Source organism: Glycine soja, chromosome 2, assembly GCF_004193775.1.
Source record: "Glycine soja cultivar W05 chromosome 2, ASM419377v2, whole genome shotgun sequence".
NCBI lineage: Eukaryota > Viridiplantae > Streptophyta > Magnoliopsida > Fabales > Fabaceae > Glycine > Glycine soja.
Window position 1 is genome coordinate 3464548 of NC_041003.1, and position 19563 is coordinate 3484110.

The window sequence follows — 19563 nt, forward strand, 5'->3', positions numbered from 1 at the left end:
GGCATGACACGTGGACGTGTCTCTTAAAAGATGCCACATCATTTGATGATAACAAAACGAATAAATAGACAATTTAGTCCCTGACTTTGTACCCCTGTTGCATATTAGTCTCTAACTTAATGAAAAATTCAAAATAATTCCTAACTTTTGCATAAGTATTGCAAAATAGTCATTCCGTTAAATTTTCAAGTAACGCTATTACTGAGGTTAATTTTAGTGTCACGTCATTTGATGATGATAGAATTAGTGGCTTCTTCAAATTTGATGGTTCTGAACCAATTGAGGCATATATACGAAAAAGAACCCTCACACACTTGCACAAATAAAAAGAACAAAAAATTCATAGCAACAACCTTATCTCTGTAGCCGTCAACACCAATGGATGAGGTATGCATAACCATTCTCTTTTCCTTTTTTTGTTCTTCAATTACCATCAATGTATCATTCTGAGTTTTGATTTTTTGTGTGTTTTGAATAGGAAGAGAAAAAACCAGAGGAAAACAAAGTGGAGGAGAAAAAAGCAGAGGAAGAAGAAAAGAAAGAAGAAGAGAAAAAAACCAGAGGAATCAAAAGATGACAAGGAATCCAAGGAGGAATTTGTGCCGCCAAAAATCATGCAAGGCACAACCTTTGCAATGCATGAACACTTTAAGCACGATTTCTGACATCTTTTAAGTTAGGGACTATTTTGTAATACTTATGCAAAAGATAAAGACTATTTTGAATTTTTCATTAAGTTAGGGACTAATATGCAACAGGGGTACAAAGTCAGAGACTAAATTGTCTATTTACTCGTTTTGTTATCATCAAATGACGTGACATCTTTTAGGAGGCACGTCCACGTGTCATGTCACGTCATCCTTTAGTGCCACGTTGGATAGTCCACGTATCACTAAAATTGACCTCACTAACGGCGTTACTTTCAAATTTAACGGAAGAATTATTTTGCAACACTTATGCAAAGATAGAGACTATTTTGAATTCAACAGGGACTAATATGCAAAATAGATACAATCTCAGGGACTAAATTGTCTATTCACTCCTTCTTTTTTCTCTAAAGTTGTACAGAATTCAAGGTTGCCCGAGAAACATCTTTGTGAATATGGCACGTATCCAAACAATCAAAAGGAACTAACAAGAACCACTCCCCAAAGAGACAATGACACATACACACACTCTTCAATCAAACTCGTGCAGAAGCCAAAGGCCAGTGTTATCTACGTAGAGACTTGTAGTCCAAAGCTTGGCCACAATTGAAGCACGAGAGCATTATCCCTTTGGATTAATATAGCCATCTCAAATCTCAATTTCGATAATCCGTTAGCACTTTTTTCAGTGGCTCTGGTGCTGCCATTACGTTCCACCAACCGCCACTGCCACACAAATACACTTCACTACAGACAAATAAAATTCACACTCTTTTGTCAGACACGTATAAGTGTATGACATTCTCTACTACAACTACTTGGTGTTTCCCATACCGAACACTCTTCTTCAATCAAGCGAAGGTGGTCTCGATTGCAAGTGATCCACGATACACTCTACGCTTCACAAAACCTTCAAACCCAATTCCACAGGTAACAATCATTTCTCATCAACTGCACTCGATCTATATGAATACAACACTAAATGACCCACTTGCGGTAAAAAACTAAAAATCGAATTTTTTGGCTTTCGTGTCAACTGGGTTAGTGTTAGATTCTTGTCTCTCTCTTAAAAAAATGATTTTTGGTCGCTAACTTGAAGGGATTTTTTTTCAGGAATCTGACCCTTTTTTTGTTTTCTATTTTCTATTTTCTTTTTCATCGTTTCATTGCAGAAATTTGACTAGGGGTGAACACAGATTCCTCAGGGCACAGTGCACAGTGCACAAGCTTTTGCTTTTTTTTTTTTTTCACTGTTATGGTTTAACCGTGTTTTCTCTATTATCTTGCAAACTGGTTGGTGTTGCATTTGTTAAGCCATATGTTATATTCCTTTAAGTATTCTGAGTCTACATATTTGATGAAGTTATGATTAAATCAGAGAAGTCTAATTATGGAGCTGAGTCTACATGTCAGTCTTTACTTCACTAGTTAGCTTGAATTCTGTTATTGAAGAAATCTAATTTCCTTAACCGAAACACTTCACATGTAGTAGAATAGGGTAATCTTATGGTGCTTTGTTCACGAGGCATGTCTGCGTGACAGTTCTCATTATTTTCCCTTTTCCCTCATTGAACTGTTCTGGTTGGCAATTGATTTTTTTTTCTTATTCTGTAATATCTGCAAGAATTCTTCTGCTTCACCATGCCACCAAAGCCTTTAGACTATGGGTCAATAAATGAAAACGTGAAGAAGAGTCAATATGCTGTCAGAGGTGAATTATACCTTCGAGCTTCTGAACTTCAGAAAGAGGGCAAAAAGGTGGGTTATAAGTTATTTTCCAGGTCATTTACAAAATGTTATATTTGTTTGACTTACACGTTGCACCCTTTGGTTGGAGGAATACATTGATCTTGATAAAAAATTCCTTCTATTGAATTTGTCTTTTATCTGGTATTATAAAGAATTGGGTTTTCAAAGTAACTTTGAAGCCTGCTATTGCAAATTGTTCGTTGATTCTATATGGTTTTAGAGGGGACCATAAGTATGCACCATGTTGAACAAGTTGTTGTTGTGTCTTAGACCCTTATTACATGGCCATCATAGTAGTGGTAGTATGTTACTTATTACATGTTTTTCATTTGAAACTTAATAGTAAGCACTTTATAATAGCCAGTTTTTGTTCTTAAAGGCTTGTTGGCAAAGTAGTTGTTCTAATTTTTTTTACATTGAAGTATCTGCCGTAAAGCAAATCAGTTGTTGTTAAACTCTTTAGCTGCTTGAATTTAAACATATTTATATTTTTATTATCGCCAACTTGCATTTGCGTATCCTGAAAATGGATTTGCATAAAAATGCGAGCATCATTACCCATGATGTCTATGCAAACATAGTCTTATTATGAATACTGTCAGCTTACATTACCTTCAAGCCAAATTACACAAATAAAATATATTTATATTCATGCCATCATCTATACATGTGTGTTCCTGTACTTAGTCATGGATTTAGCTCCTCTAAAATGAACAAATGTGTAATGTGAAGAAGTAAGAGTACATTGATTTGAATTGGACTACCATGATAGCTTAACTAACTTCAAATCAACAGTAAATGTGCTCTTACTAACACTACACATTTGCTAACTTTAGAGGAGTCAAATTCCCTACTCATATTTACAGTAACTCATTTTCAATTGTTGGCAGATTATCTTTACTAATGTTGGCAACCCGCATGCATTGGGACAGAAACCACTGAGCTTCCCTCGCCAGGTTTAACATAATTGTCATATTTCTTCTTTTACTGGATCTTGTAATTTTTATTATGTTAATAGCTAAACATACTCCTTATCTAATTAAATAGCATTAAGCTATTTTATTTGTTGATTATGCTAACATACAACATTTTTTTGGTTGCAGGTTGTTGCTTTGTGCCAAGCTCCATTCCTACTTGATGATCCTAATGTTGGACTGCTATTCCCTGCTGATGCAATTGCAAGAGCTAAACACTATCTTTCATTGACCTCGGGTGGTTTAGGTATTCATATGTCAACTACTTTGTTTTATAACATGGTAGAATTTTACATATTTTGATCTGCTTTAAAAGTATTGCTCTGCAACCTTAGTTTTTACCCTATTCTTGTCTCTTGATGCCTAAAATTAAGTAGCGATACTGGTAAGTCTAATAATTTAAGCAATACCTGGCAACAAAAAACTACATTATTTGTTAAATATATATTTTTTGGTTGTATACTGCCCATGATAAAATTAGTTAGATGTAGTTTATCAGTTGCATAGTGGGGGGAGCCTTGAAATGAGGGTAAGGTTAACCTTGTAGCCAACATGCATGTTTTAATTGTGGAAACAACCTCTCTTCTTTCAAGGATAAGGTCCTCATACATCTGGACCTCCCAAAACCTCACATTGCTTGAGCCTAGGAGCTTCATGCACTAGGAATCCTTGTACTCTTATCAGTTGCTTAATGTTTAGTGTGTAAAACCAGCTTATTCAAAATTCCTAGGAAACATGGGGAAAACTAAAACTTGGTTTATGAAAAATAAAAATTATGTACTGAACACAGATTCTATGTGTTTTTCTCTTGTTAAAACAATTTTCTGAAATATTTAGACAATTTCCATTAACTGAGTACACAAGTCATAGTTTTAAGGTAACTTTATATCTGTTTGCTGAATTTTCCATTTTACTATCCTTTGTTTTTCTTGCCTAAGGATCTCAGATGAAGTTTTAGTTGACCAAAGAAGAAATTGCCCCAAAAAGATGGTTGCACTTAAAAAATATTAGGGAAATTTTTTTGTTATAAATAAACTGTCTCAAAAGCTTAAATGTTAGGTGAAGGATCATAAATGATATTATATATAACACGCCCCCTCACACCCAAGTGCACTTTGGGATTTAAGCATGGACAAATGCACATGCCCACTCTACGTTGTGCTGAAATTCACATACGTATATAAAATGGCGTGGCAGGGAACAAACTCTTGACAACTCAGTCATAGAGTTCTGCTACCTTCTCATAAATCAACTATCCCTAAATTTTAAACTGTTTGGTGTAGAATCACGAATGATTTTATATCTAACCATCAGCAAGTTTTTATATATCATTAGTGGTCTTCCGCTTTCAATCTATCACATGAAAATGCGCCTGGAATTGAAGACTTAATCTGATAAAACAACAGCAGAAGCAAAAGAAATGTTTCAAAGTCTGAACCATATTAATTGCTTTTTACTGAGAGCATGTTAAGTTTTTATGCCCAGCAGCATTCTTCTTAGCTTGCAAAATTTCTTGCTGTTCCCGTGTAAAATTTTACATGTTACTATAACTAGTGTACCATTGGGCGTTTTACCAATTCTTTTACTTATAACCGACACAGGAGTTAAGACTTTTCTTTGATATGAGAATCTTGACTAATGAACTGCAACTAATGGTGATGCAGGTGCTTATAGTGACTCCCGTGGCCTTCCAGGAGTGAGGAAGGAAGTTGCTGAGTTCATACTCAGGCGTGATGGTTATCCAACGTATTTATACTCTATACAGTCTCTTTCTGTTTTCTAATTTATCTTGTAAAATCTTTCTTTAAAAGGGAGTCTTAAGCTTAGTTTCTAATTTGTTAGGCAAATGGATTAATTGCTTCTTGCTCCATTACAGTGATCCAGAGCTCATATATCTCACTGATGGTGCAAGCAAAGGAGTGATGCAGATATTAAATACTATCATCAGGGGTCAAGACGATGGGGTAATATATATATTTTTTCTTATTAGTACCTTAGTTTTCTATATTCACAGTGCCATTGAAAGAATTGCCCAACACTTCTTATTGCCAGATTTTGGTTCCAGTCCCACAATACCCACTCTACTCAGCAACAATTGCTCTGCTTGGTGGTACCCTTGTTCCATACTACCTTGAAGAGACAGCAAATTGGGGTCTTGATGTTAATGAACTTCGTCAATCAGTTGAACAGGCTCGCTTTAAAGGAATAACTGTATGTGTTTTGTCTTTACAATGTTATGTTTCCACTCTGTTTCAACATTAAATTTACAAAGCTAAACACTTAAATGTTTGGAAGATGCTGAATCAATGTGAAGGGAGTGAATCTTGTTTTTTCTTTCTTACTAGCATTCGAACTGGTGCCATATGAAATTGTCATACAACAATTGCCATACACACTAGGAATGCCAGTGAAGGAAGTGAATCTTGTCATATTGAAAGTATTTATTGTTGATACTTCTCTTCCTACTTCTAAGTTGACTACTAGAAATGACTTCGCTGGTTGCTTTGTGCAACATAAAAGGGAAAAAGAAACAAAATAGCTTATGGCTGATTGATGAACTATCTTCCCACATGAAATTTTACAATATGTTGGCTGTTTCTTGAAAATAATTTTCTACCAGTGAAGAAATCATGTAATGATGAATTATTTTTGTTATGCTAAAATTTGGATGGCCAAACTTAACATCCTTCTTATATGTTCTTTGTATTTGTCAAAACCTTTTCTTATCAATTCATGTAATGCTTTATTTGAATGAAGCAACAAAATCATAAATTTAATTTTGAGTAGGTTAAAGCAATGGTGATCATAAATCCTGGAAACCCTACTGGTCAATGCCTTAGTGAAGCTAATCTAAGAGAGGTTTTGCAATTCTGCTATCAAGAAAATTTAGCCTTGCTTGGAGATGAGGTTTACCAGACGAATATATATCAGGATGAACGACCCTTCATCAGTTCTAGAAAGGTATGCTTGTTGTGCTGCAGCGCTGGTAAACTGATATTTTGCCTCAGTTGTTAATGTGAACTAATAATATATACTTTTCTACACGAGAAGGTTTTGATGGAATTGGGGCCACCTATAAGCAAGGAAGTTCAGCTTATTTCTTTTCACTCTGTGTCAAAAGGTTATTATGGTGAATGTGGACAGCGAGGTGGATATTTTGAAATGACCAACATTCCTCCAGAGGTTTGCCTTTTCATATCTTGTGTTACTGAATTTTATGAATTTCAAACTGGTATTTCTTGCAACGTTTGCATTATGTTAAAATTTCAGTACAAATTTGTCACGAATAAACTATTCTAAAAGCTTAAAAATGTGAGGTGAAAACTCATCAATGGTTTTATTTTTGACACACCCTCTCTCAAGCGAGAGACCTTTAGGCTCCACTTGAAGCATGAACAATGATCAGGTTCACCCAACCTTGTGCTGAAGTTTAACTTTTATTTAGAAGAATGAGGGTGGCAGACTGACAGTGATTAAAACTGTGGGCCTTATGGTCATACTATGTCATGAATGAACTATCCCAAGCTGTTAGATGAATGCACATAAATGATTTTATACCTGTCAAGATTTATTGCATCTAGTTCCAGTTTAGTGCTTCAAAGTTTAAACCATTGACAGGCCATGTCAAAAATAGAGGGGTTAGAAAAGCTGTTGAACATGAACAAAGAGTACTAACAATATACCTGAATATATGTCGATGACTATAATGCTCCGAAAATTTAGGTTATTACACATTAACCAATGGGTTAGGCATATGGATGCCACTTGTAATATAGTGAAGTGAATAACTTTTCTGTTGTAAAATACTTTTTTTGCACTCATTGCCTGTTTGTCTGGATGTAGGACCTTCTGACTCTACATGTAAGGTGTTCATACAAATTGTCACCTCTTCAATTTTTGCTATAGCTTCACTGATGATGCTTTTCTTTTATCCTGATTTTCTTTTGCAGACAGTTGATGAGATCTACAAGGTTGCATCAATATCACTTAGTCCAAATGTTCCAGCACAAATATTTGTGAGTTGGATCTGAATGTTTCTCAGATATTTTAATTTAGACTTAATATACCTGTTCAAAGTGTTATTTGAGTGAGTACTGTTCTCTTTCCTTGGGCATTTCCTCATTATTCATATTTCTTACCCTGTTCTACAGATGGGAGTTATGCTCAATCCACCTCAACCTGGAGATATTTCTTATGACAAATTTGTTAGGGAGAGGTAATCATGCCAAGACTAATTTGATAAATGCCAAATATTTTGTCAAGTTAATTTGATTTTCTATATAGGCCATGTTTGAGCATGAGAAATTCATCATTTCTCCCATACCTTCCCAAATGTTTGAAATCATAAGAAAAAAGGGGTCATTATGTAGAATTGACAATTACCTATAACTTGCAGCACCGGAATACTTGAATCACTGAGAAGAAGAGCAAGGATAATGACTGATGGATTCAACAGTTGCAGAAATGTGGTTTGTAATTTTACTGAAGGTATAAACAATAGTATTCCAAAACAATTTCATATGTTCTCGTGCTTCAATTTCAATCTTTGATTGCCTCGTACAACATTTGTCATTCCTCAAGTTTTTGTTCAGGTGCCATGTATTCATTCCCTCAAATACGCTTGCCGCCAAGAGCTTTAGAGGCTGCTAAACAGGCTGGAAAGGTTCCAGATGTTTACTACTGCCTCAAGCTTTTGGAAGCCACTGGCATATCCACTGTTCCTGGTTCAGGATTTGGTCAGAAAGAAGGGTACAAACTTATACATTTATTCTCATGTTTATCCCCTTTTCTTTTCCTTTCTTTAGAGTGATTCCACATGCCTATTCCTATGGTTTTCATGCAATGAGAATGTGCTTTAGCTAGGCCATATATATTTCTGAAGTATATATATCTTCAACTTCAAGAACTACAACATATATGATGTAGAAAGCACATATTCCACTGGTTTTCTTTTACTACTTTCTAATGATTGTGTATGTCAAACTTATGCTTACAGGGTGTTCCATTTGAGGACAACTATTTTACCAGCTGAGGAAGACATGCCTGATATTATGGATAGTTTCAAAAAGTTCAATGATGAATTCATGGAGCAATACGAAGACGATAGAGGTTATTCAAGGTTGTAAGAAAATCATTGTAAAAGCTGCATTATACTCTTGCGCTTTTGGAAGTTCTTCATCCATCCATCCCTTGGAGAGAAAAAAAACATAACCTCCGTTTCTACTATTTGTCCTGCATTGGAGATTATTCTTAAACCTTACACTTTCTTCTATATCATCTCTGAACTTACAATATTTCGGCTGTATATTTAATCTCTCTTGAACTTTTATCATTTTATGCTTGGCAATCAAACAATCGTCTTGAATGTGATGGTTTTGCGTCATGTGTTTAAATGTCCTAAGAAAAAGATTTGACATAGATATATATAAGGTCTAGATATGTTTTTTTGTCTTGGTAAGTTAGTGTTTTTTTTATTCCTGTAAGTTTAACTTTTTTTAATTTTAGTTTCAAAAAATTTGTTTTTTTTTTTAAATTTGATCCCTATAAGATATTGTACTCATTTTTAATCCTGTATCTTTTTCATTTTAGTTCATGTAAGTCCGAATTTATGGGAATTATAAATAAAAAAATTAAAATCATTAAAGGAACTAAATTAAAAAACATAAACTTACAAGTTATAATGACTAAAATGAATTTTTCTTTTTACAAGAATTAAAATTAGAAGAACATCAACTTAAAGAAACTAAAATTAAAAGAATAAATCTACCTCGAACAAAAACATATTTAAACATATATAAAAGTGTTACAAGATATTCCTTCTGATCTGAAATCAACACGTTGTTATACAGAAGAGTGTAGTCCCTTTTGAAATTGAAACTCCAATATACTCCATCTTCGAGAAAAGGAAAATTATAATGTGATGCACACCCTTCAAACTCAAAGTGTATTTTCCTATAATTATTGTTAATATATATATATATATATATATATATATATATATATATATATATATATATATATATATAATATGATGATGATGGTTTCAAATATTTAAAGATTCTCAGACAGTGGATGTAGTTATCATCTACCGGCAGAATATTGCTGCTTAGACAATTGGGAATGAAGACATCTAGAAGCAACAACATTTTAATCTTTTATTGACGTAAACAAAAGTGATACTTGATTTGATACCTTCATCTATCTATCATCCCTTTTCTTATTTTTCATTATCTTTTATTAAATATTATTTTCAGGTTTCCCTTTCATGGTTTTTGCCTTTAGTAATTATAACGATAAGAAGGTACGTGGTTGAGCAAGTGAAAATGAAAGAAAATGATAATTTCGGAATACTGATGATTTTTTTATACTGTTTTCACTATACAGTTAAAATTACTATTTAGTTTGTGTAATGTACAAAATAAATATTTATTTTTCATCATTAAAATTTATAATAAATATAGTTATTTTTAAAAATATAAATTATATTTTAGATTTATGATTGATTTATAATGTGATACAAAGTTATTTTTAACATTGATAATTTTTAAGAAAGTAATTGAAAATAAATTTATAAAAAATATGAAAAAAAATAAATTGAAATAGTAATTTGAGATGGTTGAAAAAGAATTCTTTTTAGTTAGTTGGAAATTTCTTTTGTTTGAAACTTTAGTTTAATTGCATATATGCTATTTACATGTCTTTTCCAACAAGTTTGTGACAATGATTTAATAGTTAAACCTTTCACATCATCTCTTAAAAATTTCCAACACTTTGTGGAATGAAAAAAATAGTTCTGACTCTAAGAAAAATACTTTTAGCTTTAGTAAAAGAATTTGCAATGTTACCAAGTGTTAATAAGGCTATGACAATTGAGAACAAATATATTGCTCTAGGATTTGATATCTTTTTTCTTTGTTGATGAATTTTTTTTATGAATTGAGTCTTGGGAGCTCTGTTAAGACTAATACTAAATAATACGTACTTATTAATTTTATATAGTAGACTTAATATTGTAGCTTAGTAAAATACTACTCTTGGTAAGAAATATGGATACGTAATTACGTACACTGGTTTTGGATTATGTCCAATGGCGGGACTGCCCACGTAGGCATGTCCCGCCAGTACCAATGGCGGTATCCTCGCTCACCCCTGTCTCGCTGCTGCCAATAGCGGCACCCCCTGCGGTTCCCGCTTCTGTTAGTGGCGGCACGTCTATGCCGCTAATTCCGCTGGCGGCACCACCCCAAGAAGAGACCCCCTTCGTAAAATGTTAAAGAAGGGACCCCTTTACGTAAATAGTTTGTAAAGGGGACCCCCTATAGTAAATTTGCCTCCTATATTATTATTGGTTATATTATTATAATCGTCGTCCCTGTCTTCTTATTGGACATTTCACATTTTGGACCTTCTTCCCTGTCCTATAGCTTGACTAATTAAAGCATTAAATTATAGGTCAGTACTAATAATCAATTCATGACCTTGGCATGGGTGGTAAGGATTTTCCCTCTTAAATAAGAAGTTGGGATAATAGGATTTGATTCCAACTCTTTGTAAATAGAAAAAAACTTAAAGTCACCCCAAAAAAAAGAAGAAAAAACGACTTAACTTAGAGGACTCTACCCTTTTTATCTTCCATACGTCAGAGAAAATTATGCCCTAGAATCAGTGGGAGACATTTCTTACAAAAGCAAAAATACAATGGGCCAATAATTAATGCTTCAAGAAGTTGCAAAGGTGTGTTGGAATTTGCATTTAATTTGTTTCTTTAGAAATTGGCCTGATCCTTGCCCTTTTTTTTTTCTTTTTCTTGTTTCAAGCTGTGAGGATAATTTTTTTTGCATTTCAATCCAGATGGATAAAAAGTCATTTCTTTTCCAAATTGGAAAGCAATGGGAATCGAGATGTAAAAAAAGGTATTAAGATATGGAATATAGGGCATTTAAAAGTAACCTTGTTGCTTAAAGCTGTTGCCGTTTGTTTTTAATTACTCCGTTCTTATCCATATCGTCTGATTTTTACCCAAGAAAACATCTCATTAGCTCCTCAATCTTTTTTATAAATAATAATAGGAATGGGAATCTCTCATATAGACTTGAAGTTGAACCAAAGCTACTGAAACATTCTTAGAATGGCACAAAATAGTCGTCTTTTGCAAGCAAGAAAGGAAAAAAAATTAGAGGTTGATCATGTAATGAATAATGTTATCTTTATTTATTTATTTATTAATAAATATTAATTATTAGTTTTATTAGAATATTATAAGTGAAAGAAATTCGAACCTTCCACCACTCTCTTCTCCCCAACCAATAATAATGTTATTTATTTATCTATCTATATTTGCTGGGGTGTTTGGAGATGCAAAGGGCATCATTAGAATCAAACAAGGGTTTGGAGGAAGCATGGGGGATTGTTTGACAATGAAAAATTCCCTCCCTCAAGGCTCTGAATTAGAACGAGAGCTCTTCATGCATGGAGCGTCATGGGGGCTGTAAACATTGAGACTCATATCTAACTTCATAACTGTATCAAAAAGTGAAGGTTGAAGCGGAGGAAGAGGATGCAAAAAAAAAAAAAAAAGAGTAAAAAAAATAAGGCTTTGGTTAGGTCAACGCTAATTCGGACTATTTTTTTATTTAAAAAAGGAGGTATTGAATTCTTAGTAGCGTGTGGCTTAAGCATTGACCTTGAGACTGGCACTAAAATAGTCATTAGTGTCGGAAAGCATTATGTAAAATTACAAAACACAAGAAACGTGTTAGATTATATTTTAAATATTTTTCACAAATCTTTTTGAAGGACTGTGTGTCGTAATTTATAAGATGATATGCAAAATTGTTTTAAATCTCTTTATCAAAACCTTTTATAAAAAAATATCAAATAAAAATTTGAAACATGATTAACCACATATATGATAAGAAAATAAAGATAAAAATACAAAAAATGCTTTATATTGTTCGTCTCATCCCAAAATTACGTCTAGATCTTGATACTCCCAACTTCTAGTCATATAACTTTGAATAAGTTATAAGTATTCTTCTTATGTACTAGCCTTTTCATGCTCAAACCCAAATAGTATTTCACTTGCTTCTTTAAGCAAACATCCAAATATTCTTTCCAATAAAGTCTCTTTAGGTAGTTTCAATCACAGTTACACAAAACTTGGTTAAGATAAAGTTCACTGATCTCTATCATCTTATTATTAGACAATGTACAAGTTAAGCTCAAGACTCTACACTCAGATATTTTACATTTACAAAAGGTTGCTACAAGATTAGAACATAAGTTTGTTAAGCTTCAACAACTTTGTTGTCTTGTACAAGGCATCTTGATATTTATAGGAAGTCTTTGAAAGTATCTATTGAGACTTGAAAAGAGCTTCATTCTTCTATTTCCTTCAAAGAGAGAAAATGTTTGTTGAGGCATTTAATATCTTTCACCTAGTCATTTGGATAAGATTAAAGAGTTTGCCTATGTCTCATTTCTAGCTTGTATAGAAAATCTTGCGGCAATGAGCATATATATTTGCTTTTGATTAGATACTACAGTGTAATTCTCTTTCTTATAGGTAGAAATGTATTTTCATGAGTTATGTAGCCTTGTATCTCATTGACCTAGCTTTTTAAACTTTTTGAGTGTACTTCTAAGTTCTAAGTCATATAAGATTGTAAGCACGTTGTCTTTCTTGTATGGCATACAAACTATATAACATTTAGTATAAACAATGTGTTTTTGTTTTTGTATGGTATGTTCTTAAGAAAGAGCTACCGTCTTGCTTAAAAATAGCATTCTATTTGTTACTTTGAAAACTTAAATAGTTAGTTTGTTAAATCAAGACGTTAGGCCGCACTCTTAATTCGTTCTTTATCCTAAAATATTACCTAGCTAGGCAATGAGCATATGGATCATCTCCTAAATTTCTAGCATCCATGACTACGAAGATGGACAACACAGCTTCATGAGTTTCTACCTTGAGTTGTGATCCTTATCATTATTGTCTTATTTCTTTCAGGTGAACCATTTACTATCATTGTACCCTATGGGATCTCAGTGACACTTAAAAAATTAGAATTCCACAACTTGACAGTATATCGACCCTCTCAATGATTTTGAGATTTTTTCAAAAAAAAAATGTTAACAATTCATTTATTTAGAAAGTAATTAAGAGCACTAATAAAAACATTTTGTAGAAAAAAATAAATTTATTATTATTATTATTATTTACACCGTATATATAAGAAAAAAAAAAGGTTTGTGAAACTATTTGTGATAGTTAGTTTTTATTCCATTTATTTTAGGGGAAGTTTTTATTCTGTTACCCAGACGAAGATTGTGAAATTTTAAAAACTAATTAAACCGGACATGGTGTATACATTTATAAAGGTGAAAAATCATAACCAATATGCAGATCGAAACATCAGTCAATAGTATGTGTTCAAATTTAAAAAGGGTGCAATCGAATGAAAATATGTAATCGAAAGTGCTTTGCTATGTATCGCATGAGACTTATTAAGCGTATAGGGAGAAGAATAACATAGGATTAATTATATTATTATTGGTGGTTGGTGATCCCAATACCCTGAAAACTTGGCGCCAAAACCCAATTGTTGCTCTCCATTATTTGCTGCCCGACGGTCAGCTACTGTCACGGGCACCCACATTTCTCTCTTTATTTTTTCCGTTCATATCATTGTTATTTAAATATTGATTATGTTTTGTAAAATTAATTGAAAATTTAATTATAAATTTTAAAGTTAATGGGTTGTTAAAAATTTAAAATTTTATTTATTTAATTATAATTATTCAATAAAATTAATTGTTGAAATAATAATTTTTTACTGTCTTATTTAGCACTTATAATTATTATAATTATAATATGTATTAAATGTTTCTAAATTTTCAGGATATTCAATGTATTATTTTTTTATAAAATATTAATTTAATAAAAATTATAACAAAACATAACACTATTTCATAGTTAAATAATTAATGTATTTTATGTTTCCGATTCTTTAGTTTTATCGGTTTTTATTAATCCAAAAAAATAGTAATGTCTTCATTGATTTATGTTACTTTATAGTAATATTTAAGTTCTATTTGAATAAATTTATATATAAATATTTAAAAAAATCTTTTTTTTACCTAAGTTAAAATTAACTTATATATTTCAGTTATTCAATAAGTTAAATAAGAAAGATTTTATAAAAAATAAAATGTATAAACTGATTTTAACTTGTAAAAAATATTAACTTATTTTATCCTTTTTTACTGAAAAAATTTAGGCATAGTGTAAATTTTTTTTACACAATCATCTAATAATTATTTTAAAAAGTAATTTAAATTATAATTTATGATTAAATGATAATATAAAATTATTTTATATAATCAGCCTAAACATTAAACACTTTTTTATTTTAAAAATAATTATGAAAAAATTATCAAAATATTTCCTTCTAAGTTCTAACGTTCAAGGATTTTGCATTTATTGTCAAACACTTCCACAGTTCCACGTATAAAATGCACCTCTTTCTTATATGTTGCAAATGCGGGGAGGTGTTAATGACCAGTACGTATCGTTTGGTGAGCATATATATGGCAAATTTGATTTCGTTAAATAATATATAAATTGAAATTAAAAACCTGAGTTTTTTTTTGTCTTAGGTGGACAAAAAAATCATGTCCCATAATTATTTAAATATTTTTTTCTGTTTATTTTTTAAAATTCGTTAATAATTTATTCATAATTAATATTATTTAAAACCATCTAATCTAAAATAAGATTTTAATATTTTTAATTTTGATAAACTTCTTTTAATAGATACAATAATAACATTAAGAATACTAATGATGTCTAACTAAGTTAGGTAATCAGGGTGGGTGATATGGGAATATTATAAATCATATGATACTGTGTTTAATTTACATAAATAAAAAAATAACGAATAATTAATATTATAGATTGTACATGCATTATAAAAGTAATTAATTGCCTTGAAACAACTTAATGTCATAAAATTTGATTTTAATTCAATTGTGTTAAAACCCATCTAATGACTTTTAATTATTTGAATAAAATTTCACCATAAAAATTCTAAAAATTATCATTTTTAGAGAAATTTCTATTTTTATTATTTTCTTTCATGTTCTTATTTTATTTATTTTTACATTTTATAACCCAATTAAATAAAAACTAAATGAAAAAAGTTCTTGAAATCCATATTTTCATTGTTACATTATATAAATTTTTTATTTTAATATTTATATAGATATAATAAAAAAAATTGTGTCCCTTCTATAAATGGAGTCCTGGACAATCCTCTATCTTAATCATACTCAGGACCATCAATGAGTTTAAATATTTTATTTAAAAAAATTTATATTAAAATATAATATAAAATTGAGCACTTATAAATACTTCACCAAACATGTGTGAACCTTAAATTAAATTAAAGGTTAAATTATAATTTTGATTATTTTAATTTTTTAAATTTATGGTTTTATTTTTTTTATTTTTAATTGTAATATTTAGTTTCTTAATTTTATAAATTTGTGATTTTGATTCTCTTATAGATTATTAATTAATAATTATAATTATTAGAAATATTAAATTAATTATAAATTATTAAAAAATTTAACAAAAGATTATTAATTCTGATGTGATGTTATTATGAGTAAAATTACATTCAATAGTGAAGATAGAATACATATTTGCAAAAAAAGAGAAATATAGTGTTATGAAAAATTAGGATTAATAATTTTTTATTTAAAATTTTAATACTTAATAATTTTGATTAATTTATAATTAACTTAATAATTAAATTATTCAATTAATTAGAATTATTTATTAATAATATACCAGGAGGACCAAAATTACTCATTTATAAGATTAAGGAGACCAACGATTATAATTAAAATCCAGAAAAATCAAAATTACGAATTTGAGAAATTAAGGGGACTAAAATTATAATTTAGGTTAAATTAAATAGAGTGCATATAATAGTCTAGCTAAATTTATTTATTATTTGTTCTTCTTGCTCCCTATAATAATTATCATGTAAAAAACTTATTCCAAAATAATTATCATTTTTTTTAATATAACATTAATTATTTATTTTATTTATATCTCTTATGACATTAATGATATGGACCGTAAAAAAAAATAATAATAATAACATTAATTTTGTAAAATTATTATTTTTTTATCTATTTATTGATCTTGATATATTTAAATTATTTTCTCTCTCCATTTATTTATTTTGGGCAATTTACCGTTAACCTGTCTAATTTTAAATAATTAAAAAAATTTACCTATTCCTTGACACACCTATCTAATTTTTTTTTGGTTAATATATAATATAAGCATCTATTAAATTTATTGATAAATAATATTTGTTAATTTTTTTGGTTAATTATATTTAATAAAGTCTATTCTTTTAAGTATATTTTTTTCCTTCACAATACACATACACAAACAGAGTATCTATTTAATTATTATGGAGAATTTATTTGAATTTATGAAGTAAAGCGTGTGAGTTATTATAAGTTTTTAATATTTATTTGATTTCGATTCAACATATAAAAAAAACATCTATGCGATTTTTAAAATTTAATAATTATGAGCTTATCTCATTTTATTATTAGCAGTCAACACCCTTTTTATTACAATTATTGTACCAATTACTGCATGCGTGGTAGTATCATTTTTGGAGTTAATTAATTTCCATACCCTGTAATCATTTTACACGTACGCGCAGCAAAAAGCCCTATAAAAGTCTCTAAACTCTTTAACCATCACTTTTTCTTTGTCCCCTCACCTTCAACAATCATCAAAGAAACACTTCCATTGAACCTTAACCAAACCACCTCCTTTTTTTCTTTTAATCCGTTTTCTCCATCTTTCTCAGTGCAAAACTTTTTTCTTATTTTCCCTCATCTCACTCTCTCTTTTCCCCAGTCAACACTTTCCTACTGGTTTCATCTGATTCCTCAACCAGTTTACACCCAAAAGAGTACAGTGAACAAGAAAAAAAGAAAAAAGAAGAAAGGAAAAAAAGAAGAACCATCTTTATTCCCTCCTATACATATACATATTCATATATTTCCCTTTTGGAGGTTAAATATGGGGTTCTCTGAGAAGCCACAAGTGGAAGAGTCAGATAGTACTAGAAAATGGGTCATTGCTGGAATCCCTTCACGAGTTCCATTGAAGCCAATATACACCACCAAAGAAGAAGAACATGATGAAGAAGAGTGCTCATCAACGACACCAAAAGGGGAAGAAGCAAAGATTCCAACCTCGTTGAAGTGTCCACCAGCTCCTAAGAAGAGAAAACCTTCTTTGAAGTGCAACTATCGTGGTGGTGGTGGATCAAGAGAGTTCTTCACTCCACCGGACTTAGAAACTGTGTTTATACGCCATGTTGAAAGGGCTTAGCTAGCTAATTGATCAATTCATAGAGGTGGGAAAATGAAAATAACCCTTCACCTATTAAACCTTAGCTTGTTATTAATTAGAGCTAGCTAGAATTAATTTAGTTCTGTTATGCAACTTTCTATTTTATATTTTATCAAGTTTTTAAGTCATTTTAATTCTTTGTTATTAATTAATCTAGTTAGTTGAAATAAAGGTTAAATCATTTAAATAATATTCGAGTTTAATTTTTTTATGATAATAATTTTTGATGATATTTTACTTATTTTTTGGTTTTATTTCATATTAATCAAAATCTTCTTCTTCTCATAAAGTAGAGGATTAAGATAAAAAAAATCAAATTAATTGGAGCTTAAATATTACATAGTTTAGAGATTATTAGGGTATTTGTATTTGTATAAAGAGCTGAATAAACAAATTAAAACTACTTATTTGCTTTGCTTGCTTGCATGGTTGATCTTCTTCTAGTTTAGTTGCCTGTGTTAATTTCGTTTCGTTGTGAGTCTCTCTCTTCAAGAAGAGATTGTAATGTGGTGAAGTAGCTGACGTCAAATTGAATGGACATTGTCTGCTGCATGTTTATCTGCATCTTTTGATATTGCATAAAGACATGTTTCGTTATCTGTAAATTTATAAAACAATAGTTCTCTTTCTATTGATTCCTGTAAATGTACAGAATGTAATCAAAATTGGTCTAATGGGTAAAAATAAGAAATGACTTATAAGATTATATCTTATAGAAAAATAAATTTAAATTGAATGATATTGATAGTGTAATTCATATAATATAAGATTTTATTGTTGTTATGATTACTTGTGATAATTTTATTGAGGGAGAATATTGATAGTGTAATTCATATAATATAAGATTTTATTGTTGTTATGATTACTTGTGATAATTTTATTGAGGGAGAATTTTTAAAATAAATTTTCTAAATTTTGATAGTGCTATTTTGACCTTAGTAAGCTCTTGAAAGTTGAAAATCAACTTATATAAAAATTGATTCAAAACTTAAAAAATGTAAATGTACAGAACTGAACTAGCTTAATTAATTCCTGTATCAATGAATGCCTATTTCTGTGTGCCACTGTTGATGACCATGGGCAGGAATGAGAAAATCTAGATCAAAATTCATAAGGCCAAGTTAAGCTAAGCATCTGAATGTGACAGTTTCAAAATGCAAAGTGGGAGTGAAATCCTTTTTCAATGGGGTAGGCAGATGCTGCATACACTGACAGATGCTTCGATCTTATTGTTGTTGATTGAGTGAGAACAAAAGCCCCACTTAATTGGTCCTCAAGCCATAGCCCCAGTTTCTAGCTTCGTAGTCTTCTGCTGTCATCTTGCTCCTTTTAGAGTTTCAGGGTCTTACATAGTGTCCCACGTCTCCATTAAATAACTTTTTCCTTAACATTTAGTGCGCCAACGACTATACTAGTAGTAATTAATTAAGTCTACGAATTTATATATATATATATAGTATGATAGCCTCTAAAAAGGAAATGGCAGGAAGGGTAACATATGCATGCATGGAATACTTGTTTTTTAAAACAAATGTTGCTTTAAAAAGTTAGAAAAATGTAGAATGAGATTTGATAGAAGAGATATATAGTTTGTGGAATTAAAAAATTAGTCTCATATGAATAAAAATTGATAACAATGTTATTTTTACACTTTAATTTATTTATTTTCTTATATTTCTTCTACGCTTTCTTTTTATGGTTAAAATTGAAGAGAAAGAAATTCAAATTAAGTTTTCCCTTA

At 30.5% G+C, this 19563-nt stretch overlaps 2 protein-coding genes across 3 annotated transcripts; both read left to right on the forward strand.

The window, feature by feature from the left end:
* The first annotated feature begins 1238 nt into the window (after positions 1-1238).
* LOC114380572 (glutamate--glyoxylate aminotransferase 2) lies at positions 1239-8753 on the forward strand. Of its 2 annotated transcripts, XM_028339702.1 has the most exons (15): positions 1239-1577; positions 1820-1833; positions 2272-2405; positions 3287-3352; positions 3500-3617; positions 5035-5116; positions 5247-5334; positions 5423-5581; positions 6158-6331; positions 6422-6553; positions 7321-7386; positions 7522-7586; positions 7767-7858; positions 7963-8119; positions 8367-8753. In XM_028339702.1, exons 3-15 carry the CDS (start codon positions 2289-2291, stop codon positions 8494-8496), a joined length of 1446 nt encoding a protein of 481 aa, XP_028195503.1. In that variant the 5' UTR covers positions 1239-1577; positions 1820-1833; positions 2272-2288; the 3' UTR covers positions 8497-8753. The 2 variants fall into 2 exon arrangements, with proteins under 2 accessions (XP_028195503.1, XP_028195495.1); XM_028339694.1 differs by lacking the exon at positions 1820-1833 and having other exon boundaries at positions 1243-1577.
* Positions 8754-17147: 8394 nt separating this feature from the next.
* LOC114380584 (cyclin-dependent protein kinase inhibitor SMR6-like) lies at positions 17148-17956 on the forward strand. Its single transcript, XM_028339715.1, has one exon. It carries the CDS (start codon positions 17487-17489, stop codon positions 17799-17801), a length of 315 nt encoding a protein of 104 aa, XP_028195516.1. The 5' UTR covers positions 17148-17486; the 3' UTR covers positions 17802-17956.
* The last annotated feature ends 1607 nt before the right edge of the window (positions 17957-19563 follow it).

Bases quoted from the DNA above. Each gene is read 5' to 3' on its own strand.
- LOC114380572 (XM_028339702.1), top strand. From the start codon at position 2,289: ATGCCACCAAAGCCTTTAGACTATGGGTCAATAAATGAAAACGTGAAG. The intron at 5,582-6,157 runs GTATGTGTTTTG...AATTTTGAGTAG, and splicing joins CTCGCTTTAAAGGAATAACT to GTTAAAGCAATGGTGATCAT. The intron at 7,587-7,766 runs GTAATCATGCCA...TATAACTTGCAG, and splicing joins GACAAATTTGTTAGGGAGAG to CACCGGAATACTTGAATCAC.
- LOC114380584 (XM_028339715.1), top strand. From the start codon at position 17,487: ATGGGGTTCTCTGAGAAGCCACAAGTGGAAGAGTCAGATAGTACTAGA.